Source organism: Vanellus vanellus (genome assembly GCF_965231255.1).
Source record: "Vanellus vanellus genome assembly, chromosome: 2".
NCBI lineage: Eukaryota > Metazoa > Chordata > Aves > Charadriiformes > Charadriidae > Vanellus > Vanellus vanellus.
The window spans coordinates 110,732,427-110,749,663 of NC_138906.1; the positions used below are offsets into that span (position 1 = coordinate 110,732,427).

General features: G+C 37.6%; 1 protein-coding gene across 1 annotated transcript in view; it reads right to left on the bottom strand.

Annotated features, from left to right (window-relative positions):
• CDH7 (cadherin 7) overlaps nucleotides 1-15,448 on the bottom strand; it is a gene marked incomplete at both ends in the record, with an annotated part of 71,514 nt that extends 56,066 nt beyond the window's left edge. Inside the window, one exon of the mRNA XM_082499629.1 lies at nucleotides 15,239-15,448. Within this exon, the coding sequence (XP_082355755.1) occupies nucleotides 15,239-15,448 (210 nt within the window). The remainder of the gene's footprint in view (nucleotides 1-15,238) is intronic.
• Between the last annotated feature and the right edge of the window lie 1,789 nt (nucleotides 15,449-17,237).

Consider the following 17,237-nt stretch of genomic DNA (forward strand, 5'->3'; position numbering starts at 1 on the left):
ATCTGAATTTACTCTCATCTACCTCCAATGTTTCAACTCAGATGACTGTTACTAATTTGTCTGTCATACTTCTTGTGTATACTATCAAACATCTCCTAAAGGGATCTTTTATTATAGTATCTGATTCTTTTATTATAGTATCTGATCAGTTTTATAACCGAATCCAAAACCAGTGAATTACTCTAGGAGATTAGAGTTTAAATCACTATAATACTTGCCCCCAGCATTCAAGACTGATCTTTGCTAAGTTTCACTTGACACAGCATGTAAACTTCTCTACCAGATTGTCTGAGCGCTCTCGAAGCTTAATTGATCTAATTTGCATGTCTCATCCTGGCAGAACTGTGCATCATTTCTATCCTTTTGGACTAAGTGATCACAATCTAATCACTTTGTATACAAAGCAGATGGAAAGTTTCCAGCTCCTTTGCTATCCCCTTGCATGCATCCATATTAAAGCAATTCTAATTCGACAAGCAATCTGATCTTTCTGTATTTTTATAGGATTACTGTCTCATTGATTGGCCTTCTGTCACCAATTGTAATGTTCAGAACTTTATACTCAAGGCATTTTCACTTTTGTCTCACACCTTCTGTGTGGTCCATTAGAATGATCACTTAATTTAACAAACTGTGCTAAATATCCCTCAGGGAAGTTCGGAAGTACGGTTTGGTGTAAATCAGCACAGCTCTGTGCACTGGAAGGAGACAGCAATTTCCATTCATTGAGGATCTGCTCCAATATTTTTAAGGGAAAACAAATGATTAATTATAATCCCATTCATAAAGTTCTGAGCCTTCTGCATTAATAGATACTGCCAAAAAAAAAAAAAAATCTTTTAAAAGGAAATAACACAAATAAAAAAGAAGCTTCTGCAAAGTCACAAGTAGATCAGTCAAACTAAAGAAGATAAAGGATGCATAAATTTCAAATATCATTAAAATAATTTTTTTTTAAGTGAACAGAAAATTCTACTTAAGAATCTCACTTGTAGTTCACATCTGGAATTTAAGTTCCCCACCTGTCTCTAGTTTATATACATCTTCAAAGGTCATTGTGTTTCTTCAACTGTACTCTATTCCTTACATTCCTAACTGGTGAATCCTTTGTCCTCCTGATCGTCCCACAGATCCTCTGCTCTTCTGGGAATGTCTGGTTGGTTAGTATTGTCTTTTTTCCTGCACACTTCCTTTTTATTGCTTCTTCCTCTTTTGTTTTCTCCATTAATCTCTGTTCGTATCTGCTCAATAAAATTTACCAGAAGGCAAAAACATTGTTTGGGTTTGTTTGGTTTTGTTTGTTTGGGTTTCTTTTAATTTGTTTTCAGTGAAGAATACATAAGAAACTCTAAAACATGTTGCTCACAGAAGTTGTCAAACACTGGTGGACAGTGGTCATGACAGCACAAGATAAGGAACACCCTTCAGTCTGCTCTGCAGCTACTTTTAAACAGGTGGAAGACTGGAAGGCAAAAACAACGGCTATATAAGAGAATAAAGGAACCAGAATGCACTATTAAATTCTCTAATTTTTGTCAAAGAGAAAGCATGTCAGCTCAGTAATAGAGCCATGTTGTTGTGTCCATATATACATAAAAGTAGTGGTACAAGTGGAAGGAGAGTAGTTGTTCAATAGCAAATCTAGTGAATTCAATGTTAACTGGCAAAGAACAAACTGAATTAACCAAGTAAACCAATTGGATCGTAAAAAAAAAAGCATTAAGATGGTAAATAGGCTTTCTATGAATGTGTTGCATGCTGAAAACTGGTAGTATAAAACCAGCAATGCCTTTCTGTGACTTGCATTTCAAATAGACTTAGTGGACAAGTCATATGTAAGCTGTTTGTATTGCAACCTTGGCTGAGTCTTGTAAAGACAAGCTCTTTCTTTCCAGAAAATGAATTATGCCTCTGGTTACATAAGCAAGTAAAATCCCTGCTATCTTCAGATCCTGTTCTCATTGTAAAAATGTATGGTCCCATAGCTTACAACTGTGCTGAGCAGGTGTAAGTCAGTGGAACACAAAAAACACGTCGGCAGATGACACTCAAGCAATAATAGAATGAAGTTTGCTGTCTCTCAGCTGTGTTAGCTCAGCAGGACTAATAGCAATAATAAGTAGAAAAAAAAAAAAATTATCACCGAACAGGCAGGTGTGACTCACACATGGAATCTACTGAGTAATGAAGTATAATTTTATACAGTCACTTTTAAGAACAAATTTTATGCTACTCTGTAAACAATTGGACACATATTAGACCGTCATATTGTGTTTAGTGAAGACACCCAGGGTTTCTAAGCCAATATGAAGACTTGTGGCCCTGAGCTGCCTTTTCCATGTGGCAACATGCTGCTTATTCTGACAGCACCACTCTCTACCCTGAAGGCATTGAAACCTTCAGTTGAGGTAAAAAAAAAATTAACAGTATTGAATGTTTTCCTTGACCCAACTTTACAGCAAAACATCAGGAAGGGTCTGTTGATTAATGAGATGCACAGCTTCAGGAGTATGAAGAACTGAACAACTCTTACTCTGCTTTCCAAAACACCATTCATAAAACAATGTTATCCTCTGCCAACCATTGTTAAATAATATCTTAATGTTTTAGAGTTTAAGACTATCTATCTTATTTCATTGCTGATGTAATATCCATCATCAGTTGTATTTATATTTCCAACAGATCCAAGTAATTATGCGAAACAAATATCTGTTTTCACCCCATTACTCTCCAAAATGGCACTCGTACAGGTTCTGTCAGAGTTCTGTTATCAGTAAAGGTTATTTACAGGTGCAAGAGTGTTTTACTCCAGGAAAACTTGTGATATTGCTCACGAGTTTGTTCACTGTCATAAACTTAAATCTTCTGACCTTGATGGTCAAGCTGCAGCATGTTTCCCCTGTATCTTGCTAATTACCTTACAAAGTAATTTTCCGGAGAATTGAATCTGATCCACAACCTGTTAGCTCACACTGCTACAGTCCAAAACTGTTCCAAATTGGTCTTTGTAGTTTAAGGGTAGTACAAAGCAAGCATGAAATAGAACTGGAAGGTGGGACACTGTATCCTAACACAAAAAAGATAAAATTATTTCAGAAGCAAAGGTAAATAACTTGTATTTTTAGTGTAGTCTGCCGATACAGACCCTTATATCTCTAAAGCTATCAGAAGGACCTGTCATCAAGGTAGACATCTTAATCTTTCTTCCTTCCTGTAGCCTCATTCCCTGCTTGGCAGATATTTTGGAAGCAAGACAAAGCACCTGGGCCCTCAGTCTGCATCATCCCATGTGAAAAAGCAGTAATTGATTTCATTTTGTGCTTCTAGAAATAAAACTGGGAAAAAAAAAAAAAAAAAAAATCTGGAAAAAATAGCAGAATAGACCATCATCTTCTACCCATCTCTACTTACTAAAATAATAGATGAAGGGAAATTGTTGAATGTGATACTGTGGCTTACGTAGTATGGAACAAAATCTAATCTTGATGGGACATTGAAATTAGTCTGTAGGAAAAAAATCCCATGTAGCCTGTAAATAGATTGAAGGAAATACAGACACATGAAGTGATGAATGTCAAAAATACCAGTCTAGAAGGAAAGACGAGTTTCTGAAAGACCTAGAAAACCCACAAGCGTCATTATTTCATCACCTTAACTCGGAACACAAATTTACTTCATCAGACATGGGCTGCTTTCCTCATTGGTAGACCAGAGCATTAATACTTTTGATTTTTGGCTCTTAATTTAGAAACAGTCTGGACACGGCCCAGCTGATGCCCCAATAGCTGCACATATTTGCATCCTTCTGTCCGTCTGCTGAGAGCTCAGACTTGCTTGTACTTCTCCAGATCTGCATGCTGCTTTTTTTGCTTATCCGTACTCTAGCTTGACCCAGTAGTTCTTGGAATCTCTACGGATGGAAGGCTTTTCTTTCTTGTCCTATGTTGTTTCGTATCATGTTGCTCATGTTTTAGGTTTTTGGGGGTCAAATTCTGAATTCTCTGGCCCTCTTAAGTACTGTTTTATAAGAAATATTTACACCTTTCCTTTTCTATCCATTGCGTCCCTGTTCCTACTAAAGAAACACAAAATCACTTTTCTACTAGTTTTTTTCTTGATTATATTTGTTTTTGCTGCGGTCTTTTATCACAGATTACCTTGTTGTACGTGACATCTTCCTCTTTCGATTACAAATGAGCTTTGCTTACCTTTTTGTCCCTTTCAACTACACCTGCAAGTTAACAGACTGAGTATCCTGTACATTTCTTAGACCTGGCTGTTACTGAAGATCTGGCTAACTGCCCTCCTTTCCCATCTGTGTTAACAAAGTCAGCTAACACCAGTACCTAAAAGGCCTTCTTTCTAGAACCCCTGTGTGGTGGATTGATGAGACTTAAACCAATGTATGCCCCATGTACATGTATATAGTGTCCTTAGCAAAGAGACAAGGGAATCAAGACCTATACACGTGATAGTTATACCTTAATCTAAACTAATCTTTTCATTGATTGCTTTGGTATGTTCTTTTCAGATTTACACCTGGCTCCAGAGTGAGAAAAACATAGTATATTGCTTCATCATGGGCCTTGCATTCTCACACTCTCTGGGACGCTTTTTCTTCTCTTAAACTTTTTCAATCTCCTTTTTCTTATACTAAAATCGTTAAGACCAGAATATTTACATTTTCTTTCAGTCTTAAGATAAATGTGAATTGAATAAATTTGTCAGTAGAAGTAAGAATTATTCCTCATTGTAAGGTACCTCCATTATTTCCTATACATACACGCACACATTTATGCATGCACTCCGTCACTGATATCACTTCAATTCCTGCCAGTTTACTCCGTAAAACCTCCATTGACATGGCTTCACTTAGTTTATCAGTGAAATCAGATATATTGAAACAACTTTTTAAACAACTGTTATTTCCTTTGCTCCCCAATTTTTTCAGGAGGGATAGATACACACTCAGGACTACACTTGATTCAGAAGAAAGAATAGAAGAGAAAAGCAATAAGGCTTTAAGATCCTCAGAGTAGTAGTAGACGAGCTTGCAAAGAAAGACACAAACATGAATTGTGCAGTTTGAATCATACAATGAGACAGGAAATAACAGTTTCACTTGGCTTATTTCCTGTTTAGCAGAAGGTATAAAAGAGTACTTTTGTTCCTGGTTGTTTATTGTCGGGAAAATATTGAAAAAATAGAGAGAATGAATAAAAAGCAGTAAAGATGAACATAGAATTGCAGTGCTGACTAAGAGGAAAAGTTTTTTAAAAGCATGAAATATGTATTGCTTGGCTAAGCAACAGTTAAGTGATGGAGGGTAAAAGATGCGTGAGGACAACAGTCTACATGTGCATGAAGATTATGACTATCCAGGAGCAAGAGGAATTATTTAAGTTTTTAATATAAACACTATGTAGCATTATAGCCCTGCAAGTTAAAAAAAAATAAACATAAAAATATACCAAGTACTTTCACAAATGCCAACTCTGCCCATATAATGTGTGTAAATTGTATAAGAAAGACAAGTTAAGTATTTTGCTAATTTATGGCATTGCATTTATACCATGATTATGGAAACTTAAGAAGTGACCATCTGCTTTTCCCAAGCGTGTCTGAAAACTTTTCATTGTTACAGAATAATAAGCTAAACTTTGCCTAATACTGCACCTGTCTACCTTGTAAGGAAAATTAATTGCTTTATTGCCTAGTCAGCAGGGTTACAATTTGGTACCTCAGTATGAAATGTTTAAGCAGCTTATCTTCGTTACACATGTATCCAAGTACCAGATTTTCCATATTTTGGAAGCATTTCAAATGGAAAATAACTTTGTGGGCTCAATTCTTCTCACGTGCACTCCACAGCAACAAAATTGCATGTCTCTATAATCCTCAAGGTAATTTCTCATGAGTGACAGAAACAGGAAAACTAAATGGGACAGTATGACTACGGTCAAATTTTGTGGGATTCGTGTAGCAAAATCTCTTTATATTACCTGGAAAATGGCATTAAATTTATTTCTTTCTACTCAGAGAGGGCCAAAGAACCTCCTGTGGTGTAGGTAGAACATTATGTCAAACTGCCTTTAGCTGTTCTCATCGTATACCCTATTCACCCATATGAAACCCCGTAAAGCAGGCCTTCAGAGCTCTAAGAGTACTATATGACTATATGAAAGGAAGGCACTATTTTTTCTCTGTCAAAATGTGGAATATGTTGTTTCCTGTTGTCAGTCAGTCCTCAGTATTCCTCTTTTACTAAACTAAAGAAGAAAATATCACTTAAAAAATCAATTTTAAAACCACCAAATAGTTGTATTCCAAAATTAATACTATCAAAAGGTCTACTAGGGTGGATAAAACTGATCTCAAGATTCTGGATTAACTCTTCAGTTACTCTATGAACAGCATAACATAATAAACAACACATATTTAAAAGCTTTTTGCCTTCTTTTCAAATGTTTAGAACTACCACCTTCTCCCAGGGGAGCGTTCTGAAAGAGAGAGCCTAAGACTGAGCCAGTAAGGCATATTTTGCATTTTCTGGTGCACGAATACTTTCACATGAACTACTATATGCAAAAGAGCTATATTTGTCTTGGTATTCCCATTTATCTGAAAGATAAAATAATGTTTATTCTTCGCTATATTGTTTATGGTTTATAGAGTACTACTACTGCACTATGTGTTTTACACCCACATAAATAACAATATTCTTTTTGCAACAGCATAGGGCTGTAGGACCAGCAAATACCTGAAAACAGAAGGAACTATTAATAGTAGTAATTTTTTTTAGCTAAGTCAAAAACATCTGCAAGAATTCATCCTAAATATATTGTATAGTTTTATGAACATATTTATTAATTTTGGCGATTAGCACCTTTTCATGATGTGTTCTTCTGTTGTCAATAGAGCTTCTTCATCGGTTAAGTTTACACCTAGCCTGGGAAGGTTAAGGTGGTTCCCGTTCATAGATTGGGGTCAAGTGATCTATGGTTAGGTGTTGACAACATATTTTTAATACTACGTAAATAAAAAGCCCTCTATTTTTAAGTGACTGATCCTCCTTCTTACAGCCTTGAAGCTGTGAAAGATCATTATGACCTTCTCAAACTTACGCTCATGGTGTAGGCTGGTATTCATACCACAACCATGATTTGGACAGTTGGAACAGAATTAGGGTTCTCCTAAGAGCATAAACTCCACTGTTTTTTCTAGGAGCTACTTGTCTCTAATTCACATGACAGTAAGTGTCTCTTCCAGTGCAAAAGCGACGGAGAAGATGCTGTTAGCATAAAGTACCTAGTAGTTATTCTGAAGGAAGTGAGCAACCTAATGTATTAACTTATTTCTTCTCTCAGCACTTCCACCATTAGCACTTAGCTCAGCAACTTCTTCCAAGGAAATGCATAATGCTAAGAGAAAAAGATTATACTGCAGAGATTTTTCCATCACTTATCACCAATATATTTATGTAAAAGCCAACTTGCAGGATGTGAAGGAACCATTCCTTGATTTTTTTCAGGATCTCTAAGCATGTTGTCCCAGGTACTCCCCTTAACTGGGGGAGTAACAAAAAACTGACATGTGTATACAGGCACTATTTTACTAAGTGATTACTCAAAAAAAAAAAAAAAAAAAAAAAAAAAAAGAACTTGAAGTGCAGTGTAGTACTAAAAAAAACTTAAAAACAGCCACCAAAAAAACCCAGCACAGCAATAGTGTAGAGCAAAGAAGAAATTCAGCAGAAGAATTGTGACAAGGCAGCAATAGTTCTGGCAGCACTTTTAGACTGTGGCACATAGAAAATACTAAATACATAGAATGAATGCCCAATAGGTCTGTAGGCAGACACTTATGTCTAAAAGAAAAAAAGGCATCATAGAAAAGGTACTGTGATAACAGGCTACAAGATGTAAAACTTTAAAGCACAGGCAGTTTGATCTTTTGAAAGCAATGGAAAAATATCCTTTTCCTTCACTGGTCTGAAAGAAGAAGTAGCCTTGTACTAACATAGATATCAAATAGATCTACACTTATGAATTTCAACTTACTCATCATTCATAAAGGATGGAAAAAATAAAGGCAGGAAAGAACTCCCTGTTATCTGCTCATAATGTTTAAAAATGTTGCATGATTCTCATCTTTGGAACAAATACAATCCTATCATCATAGCAAAGAACAACAGTGATCTATTGTTCTCAAGCTGTTCTGGGGATGTTGATTAATGCCTCCATATTTCTCTGGATTCTGTTGTTACTTCTTAACCCACTATTGCCTCTTATCTTACAAGACCACTGCCTTAGGGCAGAGGTTGCGTTTGCTTGCACTGTGCCTAGCACACGGGGAATTTGGTTCATGACTGGACTTCTTCAGCCCTAGAATAATGCAAATACAGTTCTTGGTAGCCCTAGCTTTATAGCACTGGATTTCCAACGTCATTAATACACGACTGTGAGACTAGAGGATGGAGGTAAAACTGGATATTGAGTGACAGACAATAGAGTGAACTAGAAAACTAACAACAAGCTCAGCAGATGAAAAAGAGAAGAAATGTCAGAATATGGCTAAAAACAGTCAGCTGCAGCAGCATGAACTTGACTGACATCAAAACTGTAAATCTCACGCTCTCATGAAAAGAAGGTATTTTCTGATAACCAGACAAGCATACAGGAAACTTGCATCTACATCTCGTTGCAAAATTAGCTTTTATTCTTGCTTTTCTATTTTGCCAGAGACCCATAAAATATAGTTTTAAATAGCGCCCGCAAGAAGTTCAGAGCAGAGCACTGCAGGTAGATCCTATTAGTCTACCGAAATACAGAACTGGTATTACAGGATTATATAAATAACGTAGCTGTGCCATTGAATAAAAAGCTGTGATGAGGGCTACTTAATTTACGGATGTTGTCATCACCTTCACTAACCTTCCTCTTCTCTAATGCCACATGTTAAGGATCAATGTTCTATATTATACTAAAAGATCAAAAAGCTGCATGTTCTGGTTCAGTATCCAACCATAAGTCTCTCAACTCCATTATCACTTCTAATAATGAAATTACGTACAAATTGTCTTTTAGTGCTTGAGCATGTGAAATTGTCATCACTTTAAATCCTCAGCATAAAACTCATTTCTGTATCCATTCAGCTATGTGAGAAGACGACTTCCTATAAAGAGGGAAAGAGGAAATTACACTATAGCTGTGCAGGCTAATGAAATCAACCAGGAAAAAGCAGTAGATTTTAGGTTATCCCTTTGGATAATTCTTCCTGTGTGCTCTAATCTCACCGTTTTCCCCCAGAGACACTTTAGCCCTGCATGCTAAGTAGGAAACATTCAGATTGTCAGTCAGCTCTCAATTATTCAGGGTAATCCAAATAAAGTAAAGCATGGAATAATGCAAAGCCCACAGTGCCTATCCAGTGAAGAAAAGTGTATGCTACTACTGACTACGTAGTACCAGCTGAGACAGTAAATTCATACCACTGTTGTACGGTTGAAGCAACCCTTCACCAAGACCTATTCAATCCACAAAGCGGGTAAGCAGGACTTGACTATTTTGTCTGTTCGTTTGTTTCATTTGCAGCACTTGTGGTAGAAGAAACATTGACATGTCCCATTTTACTTAAAAGGTCAACTGTTATCAATTTTCAAAGCGCAGAACAACAAAGAGTTCCTGAGACGGATAAATTACAGAAATATAAAGATTTGCTTTTTCACTTTCGTAAATGGCCTTTTGGGAGTATATAAAACAACAGTACTTCAAAAATTATGCTAAAAGTAAAGATAACATGCATAGAAAAGTAGCAAAAAAAAATATAACAAAAGGGAAGTTTCTCTGAGTTATTATGCCATTTTTGTTTTCCCACATAGTGTCCACAAAGACAGATGAAGAATAGTTGGTTTGTGTTGGGTTTGTTTGCTTTTTTTTTCCCCAAAAAGTACTTGGGGAGGGGCGTGTGTGTGTAAAAAAAAAAAAAAAGAGAGAGTGCAGGTCCCCATGGGTTACCTCCAGAGGCAGCAGAAGGGACAGAGCCCTCCCAGAAATTGCACCCAACCCACCTCCTGCTCCGTTACCTGCAAATGAGGCAGCCTAGCCTCTTTTACCTGCATTTAGCCTTCGTGATTTCACCCTCTCTCCTCTCCATTTCCCAAAATGTCAGCAAAACTGCTGTAGTGGAGTTTCTAGAGAGATGAAAATCTATTTGGGCTAATTTCTATTCAGAGATTCTCAGATTTTTCACCACAGATGAAGTTCCTTCAGTTTCTCAGCAGCTGATATTCCTGCGTATCAGTCTGAGTTTGACTGGCTGGCCAGAGCTTCCACAGTACTCACCACCTTAAAGTATTTTAACAAAGATATTTATTATCCAAGTCATCAGCCGCATCTGGAAGTGTCAGGCTATGACTGACAAAAACAGCCCTACTTCTGACTGCATCTGTATGGCTTGATATAAGGTCACACCACAGATAAGTATCATACATGAATAATTCTGTCACCGTATTGACACATTCACCAACAGCTTCGAAAAACAAAAAACAAGTACAAAACCACAGTATCCTTCCCTGTCCAGCCTCCTTCCCTCCAAGATTATGAGGCTGCAAAAAACAATTCACTCTCTATGCTGACAATAAACACGCTTCTGGTTATTTTGCTGCATGAAAAGCCCTTTCCCCACTCTGTCTTAGCACAAAACTGTAAGTTCTCTTAAATGCACAATTTTTCTAGGAAATGTTTAAGTTCACTGCAATTTTTTAATGCTTCACTCATTGTGTACTTCTCCAGAAAATAATAATGCAAACATAACCTTTTATGCACTTTGGTCCATGTTTGAAAATTGAATCCAACAAGCCTTTTTATCTTAAAGTAGTTAGAAGAAAAACAAAGAGGCAGGTAAAATGGAATTGGAAGGCAGTGACTGAGCACCAGCAAACTAAGTGCTCTTAGTTCACTCATTTAACCTTTTTTTCTTGATTTTATCTTCTAGAATACTCAGGTTAGATTTATGATTTCCTTGCCATACATTATGAATAACAACCACATGCAGGGCACCTTACAAGTTCCAAATGTTATTTTTGAGAAGTACCAGTGAGCCTCTCAAAGTTAAATATCAACTTCTGGGGTTTGTGCTCAATCAAGCCTATGTCTTTTTCACTTTTATTTTCAGTCCTTCATATCTTAGTGAGGTTTCAGGGGAGAGAGAAAAAAAAAACAAAAAACAAAAAAACAAACAAAAAAAACCCACAAAACAACAAAAAAAAAGAGTTGAACTCAACAAAGAGCATGAAACTGTCCCTGTCTTCAACTATACCTAAATTTAGAGACATTGGAAAAGCAGCTTTGGTTTGGATAGCAGCCTTGTTTCACTTCTTCGGGTTTATTTGTGGCTTCTTTTGATTACTTTTTTTTTAACAAGAAAAATTAAAGGATTACTGGCTGAGACTTCATGTCATTATAATGCTTTTGAGGAGACTGACACTTGCTGCAGAATACGTAAAATTAAATTAAAAAAAAAAAAAAAAAAAGAACCAAAACAAAAGAAAAACCAACAGCAACCAAAAAAACCCAACTACCATAACCAAAACCAAACCCTGGATGTCTGATAGTTAGGTAACAAAACCAAAAAAGACATAAACAAAATTTCAAATTTCTACTTTAACTACACCACTTTTTGCCAATGTGTACTCTTAGACTTTAATTACAAGATGGTATACAGCTCTTGAAATATTCAATATAATAGCATGCACTTTTTCTTAATTTTAGGTGTTTATGCACTGAATCATTTAAAATTGCTCTGTACTATTATTTTTATGCCCAAATAGATTCCATTAAAGTCATTTATATGGAAAATACAGAGTAAGGCATTTCACAAAACATATTACCGAGCAATAGTAAACATTTTCTGGAAAACAGAAGTCACCTATGCTTATAGTTAAATTAACATCATAGTTAACTGCCTCATCTCCTACATGGCATGTCTGGAAGATAACAGTGCCTATCTGAACAGGTAAATGGGCTAAACAGTTAAATGCTTCAGCCCTTTAAGTGAATATAACATATGCTGTGCTGACAGACAGAAAGAAATTGTGTATGGTTCAGTCCACAATCTGATTACATGTTAAGCACCTCCCAAGAGGCACTCAGAATTACTCAGGATTGAATCCAAGATGATTAAAATTCATACTATGGAGAGGAAAGACCTATATTAAAAACAAAAAAAAAGGCAAGAAATCTCAGTCACCTCTGACTCCTATTAATGTAAAACTAATGGAACTCCTCCAAAGGTTTCTCCAGAGTGAGGTGACAAACAGGCCCCTGCCTCCTTAAAAAAAAAAAATACATTTAAAAAAAAAAAAAACAACAAAACAAATTAAAAACATTCTGCCAATAGTTGGATGTCAAGGATGCAAGAAAGAAGGCTGCAATATACCTCAGCTACAGATCTGAAGTCTTGTTAAACAAACACGAATACACTGAAAAATTATTTTAAGCAAAAGGCTTGTCTTACTGAGGTGAACAGGAATCCTGTTGCATTATTTAAAAGTAATAGGATTTTCCCTCGCACAACCATGTAATTAAAGTGTCAGAATGCACGCACCCAGGAGGACAGAGTTAATGCTGAACATGGAATTAACATTGGTATTTCATGACTGGTGAATGATTTGCGGTGTAACCCTAACATTCTCTGAATGCTGCCTTCCAAACAGAATTGCCTAGGGCTTTGTAAAACTGAATAGCGGTGGGGAGAAAATACTCCCTATTGCATCTCCGTTTGCCTGAGTGTGTCTGAAGCATCTTTAGCTCGCAGCCCTTAAAACGTGGAGGAAGGTTCGTCCTTCCTGGATGTGCAGTTAGATTGGCGCCCTGCAAAGCAGCCGGAATGTGAGGCAGTGCAGGACTGACCTCCCCGGGAGCAGAGCACTCTGTGGAACATGAGGCAGAGTCTGGTTACTGCTTCCACTTCACTTGATGAGAGAAGTTAGTTAGGCCAGCTCTTTGCTTGCCGTAGCTTCCTCACCCAAGGGAAAGAAAAAAAAAAAAAAAAAAAAACCAACACAAAGACAAACACAACAACAACAAAAAACCACCACCAACATTCCTACCCAAATCTGTCTTCTACAGTTCATACCTGACTGCAAAGGATTTGAAACAAGAACAGCAACATTTTCAAGGGGAGAAGAGGGGGAGGAAGATGACTGCTGCTCACTTCGGAGTGGTGCTCCATATAGTATGTTAACATACCGAAAGAAAATCACTTCTTCACCTCTTTGCTCCCCTGCGTGGGAATGCAGCTTCGGTCATGATTGCACCTCAGGAACCGTGCAGTAAAAAGCCTCTCCAGTGAGAAGGTTAGGAACTGGGCACGTCTTATCTTATAAGATGCTCAGCAAGGGCTCTGTTTCCAGGAAGACGGGCTTCCTTTTGCAAGTGCAAATTTTTATCTGCTTTTCCTACAAAATGAATTGCTGGTACAAATGTGAGTTCTTGAGCCAACAATTCCTACTGCTGATGCAAAAGCAGGCTGGGCACAGACTGTTTCAGGAAAAAAGGTTTGCTTTTCAGAAGATATCTGCTTATGAATGCTAGGACTCCTGTAAAGGACAGGAAAGAGCAGACTGTGAAGCTAAAAATAACCACATACATGCAAATACCATGTACTCTGGCGCTGCCACAGCATCTTTGGCCATAATATAGCAATTGAATGAATATGCGAATCGCTACAGATCAAAAGCAGTCTTCAGTCGAGTATTTAAAGACACTTCTTTTCCAGGAGAGAAATTATAATTTGTAAACCACACTTCCCTTTTTATCACCGGGCAAGAATGCCAAATATGCCATTTTCCAGAGGCACAAGAGAAGCTCCAGCCTGAGAACAAATTTGCCTAAAAGACAAAACTTACAAAGCCAAGCAGCAGCTGCATGGCATCAGAAAGGAAACTGCTACATAACCTAAAACTTAACAAAAACCTGCAGGACTGCTGTAATGAGAGATATTTCTGATTCTAGCGCATCTTTTTTAAGGGCTCAATTGTGCAAAGTACCAGCCCCAGTTCAGAAAACCACCTAAACACAACCCTAGCTGTAAGCATGAGAGCAATTCCCTATTTAACTTGATTATTCAGTTGGCATGATTAAATTTTAAGTGCTTAACTGTGTTAACACAAACATGAAGGTTTTTGTCTCAGTAGGACAAATTAAGTAAGCTGAAATTCATTGCACTCATATATTTGAAGCGGTGCATTTCAGATTACTTCATCTCCTTTTCTGTAAGTATGCCATTTTGCTAAAAGCTGTCACACCCTTGTTTTCTACGCATTTGCTATACTTTAATGAGAAACGCTATTTATCGATTCTGATATTACAGAGAAAAATGGGGTTTTCTTTCAGTAAGATGATTACACAGAAATGTTACACAGAAACACGAGAGGGGTTTTTTTTTTTTGGGGGGGGGGGTTTGTTTTTCTCCCTTCCTAATTCGCTGAAAGAAGCATATTAGCCACCGGCACAAAGCAGTGAATGAGCTAAGGCCCGGATTCACAGCTGTGCTCCGCGTGCCGCGACGGGCGGACGGGCGCGTGAACCGAGCCGCTTGGGATGCCCTGACGAAAGGGTTTGCTCTGCACTGGCCTGGTGCCCGTCAGAGGGAAGGTAAAGCCACAGGGCTGTGCCATGCGCGGAGGGCAGCGAGGCCCCCGAGGTGCCAATCTGCCAGCCAGGACACGTCAAAGCAAAGCAGCGATGGAGACATGCCCTCCTTTTTACTTGTCACACCCCCAGACGCCTGATTCTTTCTCTCGTGCCTTCAGTAGTGCTGATCTTTAGGGAGCAAACGACATAACACAGAACTTTTATTTTCTGAGACTAGCTGTTGGCTTTTGTAAAAGAATATTCATCGTTACGTTTCTCGATTTCTATAGAAAAAATACATCTAATATCAGTATAAAAACATTTTCTTTGTATCAGCGGTGGTAAAACACTTTTGTTATTGTACTCCTTTAAAGAAGTATAGCTAATACGTAGAGGTCTTAATGAAAATTGCAAAAGGAATCAGGAATGTAATGTGTCACCGTTTTGAAGTGTTAAACTTCTTTCTTTTTCAAACTACGAAACTTTGTTCCATCCTGGCTCAAGTCAACCATGCTGACAGAATTACAATTTTCAGGTTGCACCACATAAACACGTCAGAAAGCAAGCATCTGCACCCTCCAAAGTTTGTTTAAATCCCCTACCTTTCCTACATAGAGTGGGTCTGTACCCATGTATTCTTCCAGGACAAAGAATTGATTCCACACCCAGCTGCGTTTGGTTCTTGTCCTCCCTGATTGAAAGTAGGGCTTTGACCTGGACCTCGAGAGCTCTGCTTGATTCATCCCAGAAAGACACAGGAAAAGAGCTAGTATCTGCAGAAAATGGCAAAACTCCACTTTGCCCAACTTCATCTTTTCTTTTTTTTTTTTTTTTTTTCTCCGTGAAAGAAAAAACCTTGATGAGAGCGGGCACAATTCCAGTTGTCTCAGTAGCTCTAGCCTCCGGCAGGGGGTCAGCTGGGAGTCCAGAGGTAATAATTTGTGGAGTGGTCGATTGGAAGAAGTCACTGGTGCTGAATAGCCTTTACCAAAGAAATGGTGTAATAGGTACCTATCCGGGAAAAAGACAAGAACGGTTGTCAGAACTTTATTTATTTATTTTTTTACATGCATCAAAAATGTTTACTTATTATTTTTCTCATCATCAACACAGTTGAGTTTACATAGTAAGTCTCTGAGAGTTTCAAGTGCACTCCTTGGATGGCATTACTACTGCTGATATAAATGTACTTATAGCGATAAGTTTTTCTCGTGACTGTTCTCTCAATACACCAGTTTCCCCAGTACAAATTTTCTCTTTAAAATAATCAAAGCAAGTGTAGTTATTTACAGTTATTTTGTTTGATTTCTGCTCCTCTGTCTGCTACAGTCTGCTTTACCTGCCATTACCATGATATAATTACAAACCAGCTACAGGCAGGAAGTGGTATTAATGGCAGGGACATATGCTCGCTTAACTCTCTTCCATATAACTGAAAAGTGAAATAAAGGAGTATAAGATGAATTGGAATAATTTGATTGATTCTTAGTCACGGTGTACCAGATGTTATGATTTGTTCTGATCTGAATCTTACCCGCTAAAAAGCCTTCAGATTCTCCCCACTCATTTTTACTACATTCCTAAAGCAAATGTCAGGCACAGTAAGAAGCATGTTTATATACTTATACGCAAATATGTTCCTAAAGATCAGAGGATAATGTGATTTTGTGTTTTCAATGAAACCTTGATTTAATGACAAATTATTTTTCAGCAGTAACGCATACAATTTTTATCTTTTTGTGCATCTTCTCTGTTTTTATTTGAAATTTTGATCGTTTAACAACTGGTTGAACTCATTGGAAAAATAATCATTTACAAAAGAAACCAAACAACCTTCAATACCTAAGCAAGCCTTTTTTTCTGCCTTTTGCAATTGTGAGCCTTCTCTGGCCAAGTAAAAGTGTACATTTAGTATAACGTTTTTAAAAGCACGAGTTCTGTCGGTCAGAACCAAACGTAGCTTTGCCTTTCAGAGGAATCACCTGCATTAACACCAGGTAGGCAATGGTCTTTCTGAAACAGGCATCTTCCTTGTCCGAGTGAGCAATGAGGCAGACAAGAAGTATTTAAGAAGTGCCAAACACAAGGTGAAAATGAGGATGAAATTATAACAGATAACAAGGCATTCATTTAGAGTGAGCCGCTGCTACTTAGGAAGCCATGGAAGAAAGCAGATTTCATCCTTTCTACATTTAATTAATCTGAAAAGGCTAGACATTAAATTGCATGCGCATTAAATGCTCTAGATAGATTATCATTGTATCCCTACCCACTACTATTAAAACTGAGTGAAATGTGATCTCCGATATCTGTTTTCAGTATGTCAGGCTCTTTTAGCTGAAGAACGCCTATGCATCGTGCTGCCAAAGGTACCTAGAGGGCAGAAACATGAAACAAATAAAAAGCTCTTCTGATTACAGACTGTATTTAAAGCCTTTTTGTAGTAATCCCTTCTGTGGTACTGCCCTGCACCAGAAAGGCTTTGCTTTGAGACTGGTGGGATAAACCACAAACCCACTGTGCGTGTTTGCTAAGCAGTAGCAATTTGAAAGCTTCCATATGTGAAAATCCAGTGTCTCCCTACAGGCAAAACAAAGAGAA